This window comes from Drosophila willistoni, unplaced genomic scaffold (genome assembly GCF_018902025.1).
Source record: "Drosophila willistoni isolate 14030-0811.24 unplaced genomic scaffold, UCI_dwil_1.1 Seg844, whole genome shotgun sequence".
NCBI classification, from domain to species: domain Eukaryota; kingdom Metazoa; phylum Arthropoda; class Insecta; order Diptera; family Drosophilidae; genus Drosophila; species Drosophila willistoni.
In genome coordinates this window covers 314-19872 of record NW_025814740.1, presented here as the reverse complement: position 1 = coordinate 19872, position 19559 = coordinate 314, and the positions used below count along the sequence as shown (strand labels likewise).

Here is a 19559-nt window from a genome sequence, read left to right as displayed (position 1 = left end):
TCGTTCGTCAACGTTTCTGGATAATGAGAGCCAGAAATCTGATTCGTAAAGTTACTCACAACTGTATAAAGTGCTTCAGACAGCGAGCACATACCAGCAACCAACTAATGGCCGCACTACCGGCAGTGAGAGTTCGGCAAGCATTTCCGTTCGAAAATACAGGCTGTGATTATGCTGGCCCAATCATGATGAAGACACATAAGGGAAGGACCGCTCGAAAGGAAAAAGGATACATATGTCTCTTCGTATGCATGGCAACCTCAGCTTTACACTTGGAGCTGGCAACAGACCTTAGCACTGATACATTTTTGGCTGCTCTTAGACGTTTCCTTTCACGGCGATGCAAATGTGTGACGATGTTCAGCGACAATGGACGAACTTTCGTGGGAGCCAAAAGAAGTCTTAACGAAATGGAACAATTTGTTCAATCCCAGCTGCACAATAACAAGATAGCAGAGGCGTTATCGATCGAAGGCATCAACTGGAACTTCATACCGCCACATGCGCCTCAATGGGGAGGCAAATGGGAATCGGCTGTGCGCTCTGTGAAGCTTCATTTACACCGAGTAATCGGCCACGCCGTTCTTACATTCGAACAAATGCATACGTTGTTAACACAGGTGGAAGCGGTGATCAACTCAAGGCCTCTTTGTGCCACTTCCGATACAGACGTTGAATATCTTTCGCCCGCTCACATGCTGATCGGTCGTCCTTACACCACAGTGCCAGATGGAGATTTGGACCTAGTGCCGGCAAACCGATTGGATTACTGGCAGCAATCTCAGGCCATGTTGCAAGGCTTTTGGAAAAACTGGCATCTTGAGTACCTTACGTCGTTGCAGCAGAGGCCAAAATGGTTAATGAAATCGGCAAACCCGAAGCCTGATGATCTCGTACTAGTAAAGGATTCTCATACTCCTCCAGCTTCATGGATCCTGGCCCGCATTATCGAGACGATTCCTGGCTAGTACGAGCCCTTAAGTTAAAGACAGCCCTGCCAGTTTCAGAAACATTGTTTCAGCCCGGCGGTATGTTGAGGAACGGATGCTGAACTCTTAAACTTAAATTTATTTGAATGTAAACGATCTTTTTATTTATTATTTTTAACTTTAAGTTGCATGGTCACACCGTTTTGGCTGATGCAATAGCAAGCGTGTGGTGAAAACGAGAAATGTATGTTGAGTTAGTTAAATGCTTATTGTCAACAAAGACCAACACATGGAATAAAACGCAAACCTATTTTATTATACAAAACGAACCAGCAAAGTTAATTTATGAATCATCAACAGGAATGAACGAATTACCTACAACGTGGTTGACATGTAACTGCCCCCGCCTACTGCGGTCGATACACGGAAAGACGTTATAAAACCCATTTTATTCGCGCTCGTGTCTTAAAATTGGTTTTTTTTCCGTACGAAGCTTTTCTAATAATAACAAATACAACAAAAAAGAGTTTGTGAAATCGGTCCAGACATTCACGCGTGATGCCGTGACCAAGGAAAACGGGTTTCATTTTATACCCTTGCAGAGTTAAGTTTGAATTAATTTTTGTTTATTTAATAATGTAATTTTTGAGGGGGCGTGTTGGAATACCCCTATTCCACTTACAAAAATTACACTTTACAATACTAGATTAAGTTTTTTAAGTGACATGAAGTTTGGTCACACTGAAGATTATTCTTTTCTTTTTCTGCAAATGTAAAAACGTGGTTGCTGGTGTTGCCAAAGCTTAAGGTCAAGTGTTTAATATAAATGAATTGCTAAGCATGAATTAAGTTTATTAATTATCTCAATTAATTAATAAACTTAAATTAATTAGATACATAAACGTGCGAGTCTGGCATTTCTATTGTTCCCGTAAGCCGCACTCGCTTGCAAAGCCTTCATAACATCTTCTCCATCTACAATCTTCTACTGGGTAATGGGATTTACAATCGACATTTTGAGAAGTGGGTTTGTGTAGTGACAACTGTGTGTTTTCAAAAAATTACCTGTTGTGAAAAAGTGCATTTAATTGGTTATTATTTTAGTACCTACAAAGCGGAAATTGGGGATAAGGGCTTTTCACCCAAATGTTTTGTGGCTTAGATACTTGCAGTTATATTATCTACCTCTTTTTATAAACATTGATTCAATTCAGGTAACGGTCTACTTAGGTAACAATACTTCCGAACAATAGGTCAGCATTTATGCAAAAATTACCTGTTGCGCAAAAGTGCCCGTGAGAGATTATTAATTTCGGTACCTAAAATACGTAAAAGGTATGAAACGTATTACCCTGTTGAAATACCTGCATTTTAGGAAACAATGATATATAATCATTGCATATTGTATTTTTGAGTTTACTCAATCTTAAAAAATTGAGCGTGCAACACCGAATATTTAAAGTCAAAAGAAAACGTGATCTCTATCTGGATAAAATAGTGAAAAAGGTACTTCTAATATAAAGTGGGCAACAAATATTTTCAATACAAAGTGAATAAAACGTATATGTAACTAGAAGTGAATAAAAAGTCAATGTAATATAAAGTGATTAAAAAGTATAGTTGATAAGTGAATACAATTGTTTAGGCCCGCGTCAAAGTTTGTATACCCTTGAAACTTTAACTAACGATCTTTATCAAATTCGGCACAGTCATTGACAGATATATATTAAACTAACAAATGTTTTATTTAAAAGCAATCGCGTCAAAAGTAACGAAGTCATTTACAAAAGTCACTGTTTTCGACCGATCGTTCCTATGGGAGCTATATGATATAGTCACCCGATCTTGATTAAATTTGGCACAGTCGTTAGTGGATATAATAAACACACCAATATAAATTTCACGACAATAGCTCAGAAAATAACGAAGTAACGAAGTCACTGTTTGTGACTTTTCGTTTGTATGGGAGCTATATGATATAGCGGTCCGATCCAGCTGAATCCGAGATATGCAAAATTGCGGCTCTGTATCTCCAACGGACCAGGAGGGGTTTGCGTTGATCCAGACGGATGGACATGTCTATTTGAACTCGTCTCGTCGTGCTGATCAAGAATATATATACTTCATATGGTCGGAGATGGTTCCTTCTATGCGTTGCACACTTTTGACCAAAATTAATATACCCTTTTTGCAAGGGTATAAAAAGTGAAAAAAGTATTGGTAACAAAACTTCAATAAGTTAGTTAGTTTAAAATTGTGTAAAGAAATAGACAAAGTTAAGTCGAAATTTTGTGGAATCAAATCAATCTAAAAAGGTAAGCAAATAATCAAAGATTGATATTTAAAACAAGTTCGACTGCACTATTTTGAAAGACTCTAATTTGGCATCATAATTCTATTCTACATCGACCATGTGTCTCATATTTTTGGTAATAACCTCAGGTAACAGTGGGTCTTCATTATAATCGGGAATTTTTGCTGATATCATATGATCAATATCATTCGGTATTATCCTCTCAACCAACCAAATGAGGATATGTGCATGTGGTAATCCGCGTTTTTGCCACTCAACTGAGTACATCCAACAGCGCGTCTCGCCGAACACGCGATGCTTAACAATAAAATCCATGAGTGATTTTAATTTAATTTTGAACACCCTTGCAGTGATAACGTGGCGATCAATAGGTGATTGGCTAGTAAATAATTCTTCTTGAATTTATGTCCACTTTGGATTGCATATGAATGTGATAATCAAATTTGGTGTACCATAATGTCGTACATAGCACGTATTTCGACTTCGGCGGCCTAAGCTTGTACGTCTGGTTGGTGGCATTGTTAAAAACGAAAATCCAACTGCAAATACCATAATTTTATGAATAAATTTCTGTGGATTTCAAATCGGCAAACGTTTGCTTCTAATTCTTTCTGCGTTGTGAGTACGACGACCCAAATTCGTTTTTTTAAGAGGCATTATTTCGTTAGTAACTTTTCGTTTGTAACTGAAACAGGACTGAATGAATTTCCTACAACGTGGTTGACATGTAACTGCCCCCGCATACTGCGGTCGATACACGGAAAGCCGTTATAAACACCCATTTTATTCGCGCTGTCATTTACTGTCAGGTTCTGAAGTTCAATAATGAAACGAAAGGAATGTGTTGTGCTGACGGCAAAATCAAATTACCTCAACTTGAAGCACCACCAGAGCCACTGTGAACTCTGCCAACTTTCAAAGTCAAAGGGAAATCTATCGCAAACGGGCGCCCTGATCCCCTTCCCAAATAGTGGCGGTGGCACACCGAAGCATGGCAAGGGTTCTAACATACATACTTACAAAAAGTAAGCTATTTTTTGACTACACTAGAAATTACTAGACAATTATTTATACGTAAAAGGTATGAAACGTATTACCCTGTTGAAATACCTGCATTTTAGGAAACAATGATATATAATCATTGCATATTGTATTTTTGAGTTTACTCAATCTTAAAAAATTGAGCGTGCAACACCGAATATTTAAAGTCAAAAAGAAAACGTGATCTCTATCTGGATAAAATAGTGAAAAAGGTACTTCTAATATAAAGTGGGAAACAAATATTTTCAATACAAAGTTAAAGAAAGTCAATGTAATATAAAGTGATTAAAAAGTATAGTTGATAAGTGAATACAATTGTTTAGGCCCGCGTCAAAGTTTGTATACCCTTGAAACTTTAACTAACGATCTTTATCAAATTCGGCACAGTCATTGACAGATATATATTAAACTAACAAATGTTTTATTTAAAAGCAATCGCGTCAAAAGTAACGAAGTCATTTACAAAAGTCACTGTTTTCGACCGATCGTTCCTATGGGAGCTATATGATATAGTCACCCGATCTTGATTAAATTTGGCACAGTCGTTAGTGGATGTAATAAACACACCAATATAAATTTCACGACAATAGCTCAGAAAATAACGAAGTTATTAAGAAAAGTCACTGTTTGTGACTTTTCGTTTGTATGGGAGCTATATGATATAGCGGTCCGATCCAGCTGAATCCGAGATATGCAAAATTGCGGCTCTGTATCTCCAACGGACCAGGAGGGGTTTGCGTTGATCCAGACGGATGGACATGTCTATTTGAACTCGTCTCGTCGTGCTGATCAAGAATATATATACTTCATATGGTCGGAGATGGTTCCTTCTATGCGTTGCACACTTTTGACCAAAATTAATATACCCTTTTTGCAAGGGTATAAAAAGTGAAAAAAGTATTGGTAACAAAACTTCAATAAGTTAGTTAGTTTAAAATTGTGTAAAGAAATAGACAAAGTTAAGTCGAAATTTTGTGGAATCAAATCAATCTAAAAAGGTAAGCAAATAATCAAAGATTGATATTTAAAACAAGTTCGACTGCACTATTTTGAAAGACTCTAATTTGGCATCATAATTCTATTCTACATCGACCATGTGTCTCATATTTTTGGTAATAACCTCAGGTAACAGTGGGTCTTCATTATAATCGGGAATTTTTGCTGATATCATATGATCAATATCATTCGGTATTATCCTCTCAACCAACCAAATGAGGATATGTGCATGTGGTAATCCGCGTTTTTGCCACTCAACTGAGTACATCCAACAGCGCGTCTCGCCGAACACGCGATGCTTAACAATAAAATCCATGAGTGATTTTAATTTAATTTTGAACACCCTTGCAGTGATAACGTGGCTATCAATAGGTGATTGGCTAGTAAATAATTCTTCTTGAATTTATGTCCACTTTGGATTGCATATGAATGTGATAATCAAATTTGGTGTACCATAATGTCGTACATAGCACGTATTTCGACTTCGGCGGCCTAAGCTTGTACGTCTGGTTGGTGGCATTGTTAAAAACGAAAATCCAACTGCAAATACCATAATTTTATGAATAAATTTCTGTGGATTTCAAATCGGCAAACGTTTGCTTCTAATTCTTTCTGCGTTGTGAGTACGACGACCCAAATTCGTTTTTTTAAGAGGCATTATTTCGTTAGTAACTTTTCGTTTGTAACTGAAACAGGACTGAATGAATTTCCTACAACGTGGTTGACATGTAACTGCCCCCGCATACTGCGATCGATACACGGAAAGCCGTTATAAAAACCCATTTTATTCGCGCTGTCATTTACTGTCAGGTTCTGAAGTTCAATAATGAAACGAAAGGAATGTGTTTTGCTGACGGCAAAATCAAATTACCTCAACTTGAAGCACCACCAGAGCCACTGTGAACTCTACTTTCCGGATCCACTACTTAATCGAATCATTTCCTATCAAACATTAGGAAATATAATTCCTGCTTCCAAATGACGTAATTTGGTGCGGAAATTGTGGCCCAATTCATGCCAACTTTCAAAGTCAAAGGCAAATCTATCGCAAACGGGCGCCCTGATCCCCTTCCCAAATAGTGGCGGGGGCACACCGAAGCATGGCATGGTTTCTAACATACATACTTACAAAAAGTAAGCTATTTTTTGACTACACTAGAAATTACTAGACAATTATTTATACGTAAAAGGTATGAAACGTATTACCCTGTTGAAATACCTGCATTTTAGGAAACAATGATATATAATCATTGCATATTGTATTTTTGAGTTTACTCAATCTTAAAAAATTGAGCGTGCAACACCGAATATTTAAAGTCAAAAAGAAAACGTGATCTCTATCTGGATAAAATAGTGAAAAAGGTACTTCTAATATAAAGTGGGCAACAAATATTTTCAATACAAAGTGAATAAAACGTATATGTAACTAGAAGTGAATAGAAAGTCAATGTAATATAAAGTGATTAAAAAGTATAGTTGATAAGTGAATACAATTGTTTAGGCCCGCGTCAAAGTTTGTATACCCTTGAAACTTTAACTAACGATCTTTATCAAATTCGGCACAGTCATTGACAGATATATATTAAACTAAAAAATGTTTTATTTAAAAGCAATCGCGTCAAAAGTAACGAAGTCATTTACAAAAGTCACTTTTTCGACCGATCGTTCCTATGGGAGCTATATGATATAGTCACCCGATCTTGATTAAATTTGGCACAGTCGTTAGTGGATGTAATAAACACACCAATATAAATTTCACGACAATAGCTCAGAAAATAACGAAGTTATTAAGAAAAGTCTCTGTTTGTGACTTTTCGTTTGTATGGGAGCTATATGATATAGCGGTCCGATCCAGCTGAATCCGAGATATGCAAATTGCGGCTCTGTATCTCCAACGGACCAGGAGGGGTTTGCATTGATCCAGACGGATGGACATGTCTATTTGAACTCGTCTCGTCGTGCTGATCAAGAATATATATACTTCATATGGTCGGAGATGGTTCCTTCTATGCGTTGCACACTTTTGACCAAAATTAATATACCCTTTTTGCAAGGGTATAAAAAGTGAAAAAAGTATTGGTAACAAAACTTCAATAAGTTAGTTAGTTTAAAATTGTGTAAAGAAATAGACAAAGTTAAGTCGAAATTTTGTGGAATCAAATCAATCTAAAAAGGTAAGCAAATAATCAAAGATTGATATTTAAAACAAGTTCGACTGCACTATTTTGAAAGACTCTAATTTGGCATCATAATTCTATTCTACATCGACCATGTGTCTCATATTTTTGGTAATAACCTCAGGTAACAGTGGGTCTTCATTATAATCGGGAATTTTTGCTGATATCATATGATCAATATCATTCGGTATTATCCTCTCAACCAACCAAATGAGGATATGTGCATGTGGTAATCCGCGTTTTTGCCACTCAACTGAGTACATCCAACAGCGCGTCTCGCCGAACACGTGATGCTTAACAATAAAATCCATGAGTGATTTTAATTTAATTTTGAACACCCTTGCAGTGATAACGTGGCGATCAATAGGTGATTGGCTAGTAAATAATTCTTCTTGAATTTATGTCCACTTTGGATTGCATATGAATGTGATAATCAAATTTGGTGTACCATAATGTCGTACATAGCACGTATTTCGACTTCGGCGGCCTAAGCTTGTACGTCTGGTTGGTGGCATTGTTAAAAACGAAAATCCAACTGCAAATACCATAATTTTATGAATAAATTTCTGTGGATTTCAAATCGGCAAACGTTTGCTTCTAATTCTTTCTGCGTTGTGAGTACGACGACCCAAATTCGTTTTTTTAAGAGGCATTATTTCGTTAGTAACTTTTCGTTTGTAACTGAAACAGGACTGAATGAATTTCCTACAACGTGGTTGACATGTAACTGCCCCCGCATACTGCGGTCGATACACGGAAAGCCGTTATAAAAACCCATTTTATTCGCGCTGTCATTTACTGTCAGGTTCTGAAGTTCAATAATGAAACGAAAGGAATGTGTTGTGCTGACGGCAAAATCAAATTACCTCAACTTGAAGCACCACCAGAGCCACTGTGAACTCTACTTTCCGGATCCACTACATAATCGAATCATTTCCTATCAAACATTAGGAAATATAATTCCTGCTTCCAAATGACGTAATTTGGTGCGGAAATTGTGGCTGCCCAATTCATGCCAACTTTCAAAGTCAAAGGCAAATCTATCGCAAACGGGCGCCCTGATCCCCTTCCCAAATAGTGGCGGGGGCACACCGAAGCATGGCATGGTTTCTAACATACATACTTACAAAAAGTGAGCTATATTTTGACTACACTAGAAATTACTAGACAATTATTTATATGGCAAAACAACGTTTGCTTGATGCTTACCAACAAAGTATTAATACACATAGGAATGATAGCACCCAATCGTCCAATGCACAACTCATTTGATCAAGAATTGAGACGCGAAGCCCAATACGATTCCGAGAAATGGTTAGAAAATGGGTAGAACAGTACCCCTTTTGAATCAACAACAAAAATTTGCCTACGATACGCTCATGAAAGTAGTGTAAGATGGAACTGGCGGATTTTATTTTTTAGATGCTCCTGTTGGAATTGGGAAAAAGTTTCTATTATCGTTGATTTTGGCCACGATTCGATCGCAAAATGGAATTGCACTAGCGCTAGCTTCATCAGGTATTGCAGCTACGTTGTTGGAAGGCGGTCGAATAGCTCATTCTGTTCATTCTCTTGTTCATTATGGAAATATAGTACAGTTTTCTTACCGCAAAGATATCCTTTAATTATATCTCTTGCGTAAGCATTGGTCATTTCTTTTTATGTTATTTTTATGTTTGATTTATAAAAATAGGTTGATGTTTCAGCTTTGTCTTCTGAACCTCTAATGAATTCTATTTGCCTGTTAAAATAATTCTACTATTGGAATGTAATTTCCATTATCCTCATGAGCACTATGTATTGTAGCTGCGGTGCTGTCTGTTGATCCTAAAAAGTTTTCATCTATTTTAATTCTGGAAAGGGCATCGGCTACGTGATTTTCTTTGCCGGGTAAATATTTAATTTTGTAATCAAACTCATTTAGTTTTATTCTCCATCGTTCAAGTTTCATATTTGGTTCTTTTATATTGCTGAGCCATACTAAAGGCTTATGGTCGCTTAGAATTTCGAACTTTCTACCGAAAAGGTATGGTCTAAAATACTTTGTTGCCCAAACTATTGCTAGTAATTCTTTTTCTATAGCTGAATAATTGATCTCATGTTAGTTCAACGTTCTGCTTGCGTAAGAAATAGGTCTATGATCCTGTGAGATGGTCGCTCCTATAGCTATATTGCTAGCATCTGTGGTTAAAAAAAATGTTTTTTTAAAATCGGTGTGTGCAAGTATGGGGTCGTTCATAAGAAGATATTTTAATTTTTCAAAGAATGAAATATAATGTGGGTCGTCTATGTTAATTTTAGCTCCTTTCTTTAATCCAAGAGATAAAGGTTTTACAATATGTGCAAAGTTTGGTATGTATTTTCGGAAGAATCCGCATAACCCTAAGAATGATTTTATTTCTTTTGGGGTTTTAGGGATCGGAAAATTTTGAATTGCTTTGACTTTATTTGGGTTAGGTTTTATACCTTCTGTTGGTATTATATGACCAAGGAATTCTGTTTCTTTTTTCATAAATTCGCATTTGTCGAGTTGGAGTTTAAGATTAGCTTCTCTTAGTTTGTTAAATACCTTTCTGAGTGATAATATGTGTTTCTCCAATGAAGTGGAGTACACAATGATGTCATCCAGATAAACAAGGCAATCCTTATAAATAAGGTCTTCCAAAAGATTATTCATGCATCTTCGGAATGTTGCCGGGCCACTTTTAAGACCATATGGCATACGGGTGTATTCGTAATGGCCATGTTTAGTTGAGAAAGCTGTTTTTGCAATAGATTCAGGATCCATTTGAATTTGATGAAATCCGTTAGTTAAATCAATGGTGGTAAAGTTGTTCGTGGGGGGCGGAAGGATCCAAATGAAATACAAGGAGTTGGCGGGTGCCAATTTCTTCAGTTTGTGGTGAGCGAGTGGTGAATTAAAACGCACGAAAACTTCGGTTAAATAAACGTAGGTTTTATTATTTATATAATATTCACAGGTAACCCGGCACACACGGAGATGGTTCGGGTTGAAAGTGATTAACAAATCGTAAAAAATGCAAGAGAACGGGTGTTCGGGTGAAAATCTCGATTCGGAATAATGGCGATGCCCATTGGAAAAAACCCAGTCACCCCTCCTGGTGTGACCGTAGATGCCGAGGATCAAAAAACCCTCCTCACTCTTCACTGCTCTTCGCCGCTCACTGCTGTTCACCCGGTGGCGTGAACATACCGCCCCCCTTGCAACATGTTGCAATTGCCACCCTGGACATATAACGGACGGGGGACGGCAACGTTCTGGAGCGCCTAGATCCCACAGGAGCCGGAGACGACCCATCCGAACACGGTGCTCTGGGCTGCGGGAGTACCGCTATGACCGGGCACACAGCCTGGTTGGATGACCTCCGGATAGAGGTCTGCCCCGAGTACCACGGACACCGACGCCGGCCGATAGAAATAGGGGTCGGCCAGGATCAGGGTGGCGAATTTCTCCCGAACCGGCGCCACCACTTCCCGGATGGGAGTGCGGATGAGCAAGTCCTCTTCGACCCGGAATATAACGTTCCGTCGGAACGTCTCGTCGGACCTCGACTCGAGGACGGCCGTACAGGCTTGGTCGACCCCGACCTTGGTCACAGCTAACCCCAGGGACCGGGCAAAGGAGCGATTGATGCGGCTCTCAGCCGCACACGCATCGAGAAGGACGCGGGTCTCGAAGGATTTCGAGCCATTGCCCAACCGGAGGACTGCGGTTGGCAGGACAGTCGTCGTCCTGGCGTGGAGCAGGGAGGATAAAGAGATTTCGGGTGCGCCTTCTGGGGAAGCGGAGCGGTCGGACGATGATCGGGAACAGGGTTGTAGCGGGGGTGCAGCACGCCCGGAGGGGGGTGATTGGCTGCGCCGCCGGGCGGAGGCACGTGGTCTCGGCGTTTGGTCGGCCATGTGGAGCAGGGTGTGGTGCCTTTGCCCGCATCGTCGGCAACCATGGCGAGTCCGGCACGCGTCGGATGAATGCTCGTGTGCCAAGCAATTGGGACAATACTTGTTGATCAGCACCGCCCGGAGCCGCTTTTCCCCTCGGAGGTTCAGGAAGCACTGACACTGCCGGAGTGCATGAACCCCCCGACAGACCCGGCATCGGTACACGTTCGTGCCCTGCGGAGCAGCTCGTTTGCTGCGGTGGTGCGGCAGACGTGTGGGGGCCATGTCGCTATGAAGGGGGGAGCTGAACGAACTGTAACGAAAGAAATTACGTAGGGGGGAGTGGATTAGTCTATGCGCGGGAACGAACAACATGCACGGAGACGAGGACATTCGGAGGGAACATAGAGGGATTGGGAGTCACGATACGGTTTTAGGCTCAGGACTCCTGCTGTCTCGCAACAGAATAAGCTTCGCTACGGGTCTTCGGATAGACCCACGCGCGGTGGTGACATCAGCCACTCGAGACCGTCAGCCCCGGGCAGAGTGCGCTCAATTCGCCCTAAGCGCCACTCGTTGGAGGGGAGATGATCTTCGGACACGATCACGAGGTCGCCGGTCTGGATGCTGCGAGTCGGTGACTTCCACTTGTTCCGTTTGTGAAGCTCCTTGAGGTACTCACTCTTCCAGCGGCGGCAGAAAGCCTGCTGGATTGCCTTCAGTCGCTGCCATCGGTTGATCAGTGACATAGGCTCGACCAGAATTTCCGGTTCCGCAATGGATAAGAGCGGTCCTCCAATCAGGAAATGTCCCGGGCTTAGGGCCAGCAGGTCCTCTGGATCCTCGCTCATGGGAGAGATTGGCCTGGAGTTTAGACACGCTTCGATCCTGCACAGGAGAGTGGAAAGTTCCTCGAAGGTGTATTTGACAGTGGACGAAGACTTGTAAAACAGGGTCTTAAAACTTTTGACCCCTGCTTCCCACAGTCCTCCCATATGGGGCGCGCTTGGCGGAATGAACTGCCAGGATAAATGTGCTGGGGAAATGCCTTCATTATATCAAGCTTGGTGGCGTTCAGGAAATCTTGTTCGAGCGCCTTTGAGGCCCCTACGAAGGTTTTGCCATTGTCGGAGTAAATGCGCTGGGGGCATTGTCTCCGTGCGACAAACCGAGAGAAGGCTGCAAGAAATCTTTCAGTGGTGAGGTCGGAGGTAGCCTCGAGATGGATTGCCTTCGTGCTGAAACACACGAAGACGCAGACATAGCCCTTAGTTATGAGACACGCACGCCCGGTGTAATTTTTGATCTCGAACGGCCCTGCGAAATCAATGCCCGTGTGGGTGAAGGGCCTGGAGTACGTGATCCGTTCTCGAGGGAGATCACCCATCATCTGGGTCTGTAGTCGTCGACGATGAACGATGCAGACTTTGCACCCCTTGAGGTGGGACTTCACCATGTTCTTGATCCGTGGGATCCAGAATTTGGTGCGCAGATACCGCACCATCAGTTGATTGCCGCCATGCAACGTGATGCGGTGGGCGAATTCGACAAGCAGGCGAGTGAAATGAGTACTATAGGGGAGGAGAATAGGGTGACGTTCATCATATCGGAGGGACTCGGCGGCCCGGAGTCGTCCGCAGGCGCGGAGTAACCCATGCTGATCGAGAAATGGATTCAGATTGAGTAGCGTGGTGGATGATGGCAGGGGTCGCCCTTCCCCCAGGCCCGTATCTCCGCGAGGTATTCCCGACGCTGAGAGGTCCGAATCAAGGCGCGCTCGGCGGAGAGAAGTTCGTCATTGGTGAGGTGAACCGTGGAAGGCGTCGAAATCCTTTTGGTGGCGAAGCGTAGGATGTACGCGATGACTCGTAATGCCCTACCATAATCCGAGAAACGTTCGCTGACGTCCTCGAGTAGGGTGGTCGCGGTGGTGTGGCACTGGACTCGTTGCTCCAGCTGGGTGTCTGGGAGTTCGTTATGGGGAGTTGGCCAATACTCGGGGCTCGCTGGAGCCAGTCCGGCCCATGCCACCAGAGTCTGCTGGCCGATAACTCGGCCGCGGAGACCCCACGGCTCGCCAGATCAGCGGGGTTGTCCTCGGAGCGCACATGTGACCAGCTTTGGCCACTGGTGCTTTTGGAGATGCTGGATACCCGATTGGCCACGAAGGTGGACCAACTGCACGGGGGTTTATTGAGCCAAGCCAACACGATGGTAGAGTCGGTCCAAAACTGGGAGGTTGCAGGTGGGATTGGGAGTTCAGGAACGATCGACGCCCAGAGATCGGCTAGTAAAACCGCTCCGCACAACTCCAGCCGAGGCAGTGAGACTGTTTTGACTGGAGCTACACGGGTCTTAGCCGTTAATAAATGGACGGCTACTTGATCGCCGCACCGAACCCGCACATATAGGGCTGCTCCATACGCTTTCTGTGACGCGTCACAGAAGCCATGAAGCTCCCACGAGAGCTTATCGCTGGTGTTTAGCCAACGGGGAATGCGGAGTCGACTGAGGCCTGGGTAATCCTGCAGGAATTCGTGCCATTGCTGCAGCAGGAGAGGCGGCAGAACATCGTCCCAGCCCAGTTCGGTAAGCCAGATTTGTTGCATGAATATCTTCGCTCGGATGACAAATGGGGCTAGCCAACCAGCGGGGTCAAAGAGTTTAGCGATAAGGGACAGAACCTGCCTCTTGGTGATCGACTCCTTCAAGGGGGGGTCCGCTACGGTGAAGAAGAAGACGTCTTCGCAGCTTGCCAGCGGATGCCCAAGGTTTTTGCAGTGCTCGCGTCTTCCAGCTCGAGAAAGTCCTCTCGCAGCAGGTGCTCTCTCGGAATGGCTTGAAGTACTTCCTTCTTATTGGAAGTCCACTTCCGAAGCGGGAAGCCCGCAGATTGGAGGGTCGCTTGAAGCTCTCGTATGGCGAGACGGGCGTCGGCTTCAGTGTGAGCGCCGGCAAGGACATCATCAACATACATGTAGTTCCGAAGGATTTCGCTCGCCTGAGGATACATCGCTTGCACGTCTTGTGCCAGTTGTAAAAGGACTCGGATCGCCAAGAATGGCGCGCAGTTAACCCCAAACGTGACAGTTTGTAACTCGTAATCCTGGATATTGCCGCAGCGGTCTCGGTAGAGGATCCGCTGAAAGGGGGTATGCCTGGGATCGACTCGGATTTGTCGATACATCTGCGTTATGTCGGCATTGAAAACGAATTGAAAGAACCGCCATTTCAGTACCTGAAGCGTGAGGTCGGCCTGAAGAGTAGGACCGGTGTGCAAGACATCGTTGAGGCTGACGCCTTGTGTGGAGGGGCTCGACGCGTTAAATACCACGCGTACCTTAGTGGTGGTGCTATCGGGCTTAAACACCGCATGATGGGGGAGATAGAAGTTTTTCCCATCTTGAGGCGGCGTCACCCGAATCATATGACCCAATTCCTCGTACTCTTGAATAATGGCATCGTACTGCGTTTTAGAACCGGATCCTTGAGAAGGCGTGCTTCATTCCGCAGGAATTGAGCCAGCGCGATCGGTCTTGAGTGGCCCAAGTCAACGCTATTCGGACCTTTGAACGGTAGGGACACAACATATCGGCCGTCCTTTCCCCTTTGGGTGGTCTCCTGGAAGTTCCGCTCGCAGAATGCGTCATCCTCCTTTTCCGGCTTTGCGGGAAGGTCTTCCACCTCCCAAAACTTGGTGAGGAGTACATCAAGCTTTGCTTCGGGACTAACTCGCGTCTGTGCCGCGAAAACGGATCTAGACACCGGAGGTCAGGAGTGATAGCCCCACACAGAACCCATCCAAAGATGGTTTCTAGCCCGACAAAATCACCAATATCCTTTTTGATCCGTTCTCCGAGGATGTGGGGAAACAGGTCTACACCGATGATCATGTCAATAGGCGCGGGCTTGTTGTAGTACGGGTCAGCCAGGGGGCGATCGAGGCACTGCGTCGGAACCGTATTAAGGAATGGAGCTGTTGGAATGGCCCCTGACAATTTGGATACGACCAGGGCGGAGACCTCAATCTTGTTCAATCTGTCACACGGGGGAGACAGCATTAGCAGACACACCTTGTCGGCGCAGCCTCCATCACTCTGCCCATGCCAGTAACCGCGGCGTCTACTGGGTAGAAGGGGGCTGGACCATGCTGAAGACACGTTCGGAGAGAAAAGTTGAATCGGCTCCCGAGTCGATCAACGCCCGAATATGATGATCCACACCACGATGGTGCAGAGTGACAATCGCAGTGCCTAAAAGGCCTCTGCCTGGGGTAGATGCAAATAACTTTGAGCATTTGTGAGCTGGTCGCTCGCGGACGGGCGCTCTGTGGCGCTGGATGGTGGGACTTGCGCAGCGGATGGCGAGGCACGGACACATCACTAGGATGCAACAGCGTATGATGACGCTCCTTGCAGGTATGGCAATTATGCGCACTGGAGCAGCCCTTCACTTGATGACCGCGGGCAAAACAGTTCAGACAAAGTCCCTGCTGTCTAATGGTTTCCAGCCGCCTCTGAACAGGCATATCAAGGAAACTAGGGCAGAGCCGTATTGGGTGATTTTCCCGATGGCACAGCTTGCAAGACGCCGATTTGAGCTGAGCTTTCGCTGGAAACGCTTGGACTTTCATCGTTGCAGAGGATTTGCGGGGACCAATGGGGATGGCTTGGACACTTGGGGCCGACTTATGTTCTTCGGTGGCATCCAGGACACGATACCGATCGGTAAGAAATTGGTTCAAATCGGACCACGTTGAGACGACAGTCTTATTGGGCACTGATTGCTCCCACAGGAGGATTGTGGCCTTCGGCAATTTACTAGTGCAGATGGCGATAAGTAGGACATCCCAATTCTCAGTACTAACACCCGAACGCTCAGTGCGGTAAGACACCCTTGAAACGCGGTCTGCAGCTCTCGCAAGGATTTGCCCGACTCTTGTGCCACCGCGGGAATCTGAAGGAGTTGTCTGGCTTGAGTCATGACCAGCAGACGGCTGTTTTCGTACCGTGCGGTGAGGTTCTCCCACGCGGCCTGGAAACCCTCATTCGTCAGGGGGGACTTAGCCACGATGGTTCTCGCTTCCCCTCGCGTCTTGGTGTTCAGGTGATAGAGCTTCTCCACTTGTGACAAGTACGGGTTGGCGATATAAATGGCGGCGAACAAATCGCGGAATGTGGGCCATGCTAGGCTGTCGCCATCAAATGTCTCCACCTCACACGGAGGAACTCTATGCCCCGCCGGCCTCGACGGAGCGGTGGGCTGACGCATAAGACTCGTCATCTGTGCCGAGAGCTGTTCGATGCGTTCTCCAAACAACGTCCCGCATCGCACATACGCCGCATAGGCGTATTCGTGCTTCGCCTTGATGCGGCTTATGTTTGCCAAGCTTTCCTCGTCGGTTTGGACTGTCAAGGCCTTGTGACAACGGGAGTGTTCCATCTCGACAGTTGACCACAGCGATTTGAGCTGCTCTAAGTGCATTTTAAGGGAAAACAAGGGCACTTCAGAAGTAGAGCTTCACTCTCCCGAGCTTCGAACAGAGTCAATGCGTCGCACGCCAGAATGAAATCGGAGAGGGACATTCTGGAGTGTTCTCTGCGCTGTTGTGATACGGATCGGGTGACGGGAGCGTCAGAACAGTGCGTCACAACAACGTGCGGGATCTGGGTCTGGGTTGAAAGCTTGGAACGACCTTTGTGTTCACTCGAGTCTTTAACGAGAATCTGCGACCCTGAGGGAGGCTGGACGAAGACGGACGGGATCTTGGGGATTCGCTGCGGCTGCGAACAGACGAGAACTTGCGCGAAATATCCGTGCGCTTCACGGTCGCCGGAGTTATCGGAGGTCGAACCTTCTCCGGAGTTGAAGAGGGAGACGAAAGACCGTTAGACTTCGGCGCAGTCTGGACGGCTCCGTGGACATACTCAGGGACGACCTTACCGTTGAACACCGAGTTTGTGGGTTTTGAGAAAATGGGGAAAATTTGAGGAAATGAGAAGTGGACTGTATGAGGACGCAAGAGCTTTCTCACTGTGCACCGCAGGATTGCGGAGAATTATCTCGCGTGCGGCTCGGAAACGGAGCCCTTTGAATGGGGATAGATGCGGAACAATATACGAACGCACGAGTGCGGATCAAAACTTGCACGTAGACAAGCTAAATGATTACAAAACAAGTTTGTATGGATTCGTAAGTAACGCTGGAAGTACGTATAAAACAAAACACGGAGGAAATATATAAATAAAGATGTATAGGATAAAAGAAATACGTTTTTGTATAGATCTGGATCTGGATATATATATGTGCGCACAATACTGGCCGGAAAAAATTATATATATAATTTATAATATGGACGGATGTATAAATATGGCCCGATAGTGCTGGAAAAAATATATATATGTATTTATTTATAAATATGGGCGGATATATATATGAGCGCAAAAGCTGGCCGAAAGAAGTATATTTATAATTTTTGAATATGAATGGATATATAAATATGGGCCCGATAGTGCTGGAAAAATATATATATGCATTTATTATAAATATGGGCGGATATATATATGAGCGCAAAAGGCTGGCCGGAAAAATATATTTATAATTTTTGAATATGAATGGATATATAAATATGGCCCGATAGTGCTGGAAAAAATATATATGTATTTATTTAAAAAGATGGGCGGATATATATATGTGCGCAAAATACTGGCCGGAAAAAATATATTTATAATTTTTGAATATGAATGGATATATAAATATGGGCCCGATAGTGCTGGAAAAAATATATATGTATTTATTTATAAATTGGGCGGATATATATATGTGCGCAAAATACTGGCCGGAAAAATTATATATATATAATTTATGAATATGGACGGTATATATAAATGTGGGCACGATAGTGCTGGAAAAATATATATGTATTTAGTTATAAATATGGGCGGATATATAATTAGGCGAAAAAAAGGGAATCGGAAATAATGTGATTTGAACTTGGCGCGCTTGAGCCGCCTATCGATATCACGCCTCGACTCACGTGTCACCACTACTCCGAAAACAGCTGTCAGCCCGCTGTTTATATATTTGGTTTTTGATTTTGTTGTTTAATTATGTTAATAATTTTTTTTGTGGTTGTGCGGAAAAACCAAGAACAAAAGAACGCTTTTACGCACCGCGAGTGTTGTGCGCAAACCAAACAACCGATCAATGCATATGGACAGATGCTTGATCTATGTATGTACGTACATGCATAAGTACACAGGTGAGTATATAGATGTATGCACACGCGTTGTTCACAACAACAAAAAAAAAACGTAAGTAATTGTAATTTAATGGATGTGGAATTGTGTTAAATCAATGCGCGACACCGAAATGTATTATATGTTGTGGATATGTACATATGTATGTGCAATGTATGACTATGTAAGCATATATGTATGTACGTATGTAAGCAAGTGCACCGGTATCCAAAGACGCGCGGTGAGGAATTTAATTTCGCACGAATTCGAACGCGCAAGAATCGCGATGCATACGTTAAGTGCTATTTAAAAAAAAAGAATATTTTTTTTTTCTGCCTTTTGTGTCGTGGTAAATGCGAAGGGATATATATATATGGATAGGTACATATGCGCGTACATCAACAGGTGACGATGTATGTATGTATGTTGTACGTAGATGCGCGCGTGCGGAAATAAGTTTGGCATTAAAAATAATTATTCCAACACATAAGAAAACGCGGTGAACACTTGATTATTATTCTTCCCTATTTTTATAACACTTTAATAATTTTTTTGTTTTTTTTTAAACTTTTACGCGGATTTGGCAAACAGCTGTGGAAATTACATACATGTACATGTGAATGCATATGAAAAAAAAGAGGTGGATTTGGACAAGTGCGAGGAAAAAAAAACATAAATAAATGGATAATCGTGGAATGTAAAACGAGAACGTTGGACAATCACGCTAAGGATTAGGAACTACCATGTAACCTTGGAACAGGTCAGGTATGTACATACATACAATATGTAAAAGTGTGTAGGTCGCTATGGAGAAGCGGGAAAACCTCACACTTTAGTAGTATGGAAATGAAATGAATAATGAAATTTTGTACTTATCAGGAATTCCGCCGATGCAAGCTGAGGAGCGGAAGATCCGGCTCGAAGGACCATGTTCGTGGGGGGCGGAAGGATCCAAATGAAA

At 43.4% G+C, this 19559-nt stretch overlaps 1 protein-coding gene across 1 annotated transcript; it reads left to right on the top strand.

The window, feature by feature from the left end:
• Positions 1-356: 356 nt before the first annotated feature.
• LOC124462029 lies at positions 357-968 on the top strand. Its single transcript, XM_047013425.1, has one exon. It carries the CDS (start codon positions 357-359, stop codon positions 966-968), a length of 612 nt encoding a protein of 203 aa, XP_046869381.1.
• Positions 969-19559: the final 18591 nt, after the last annotated feature.

Excerpts from the sequence above, each read along its gene's own strand:
- LOC124462029 (XM_047013425.1), top strand. The coding sequence starts at position 357 with ATGTTCAGCGACAATGGACGAACTTTCGTGGGAGCCAAAAGAAGTCTT.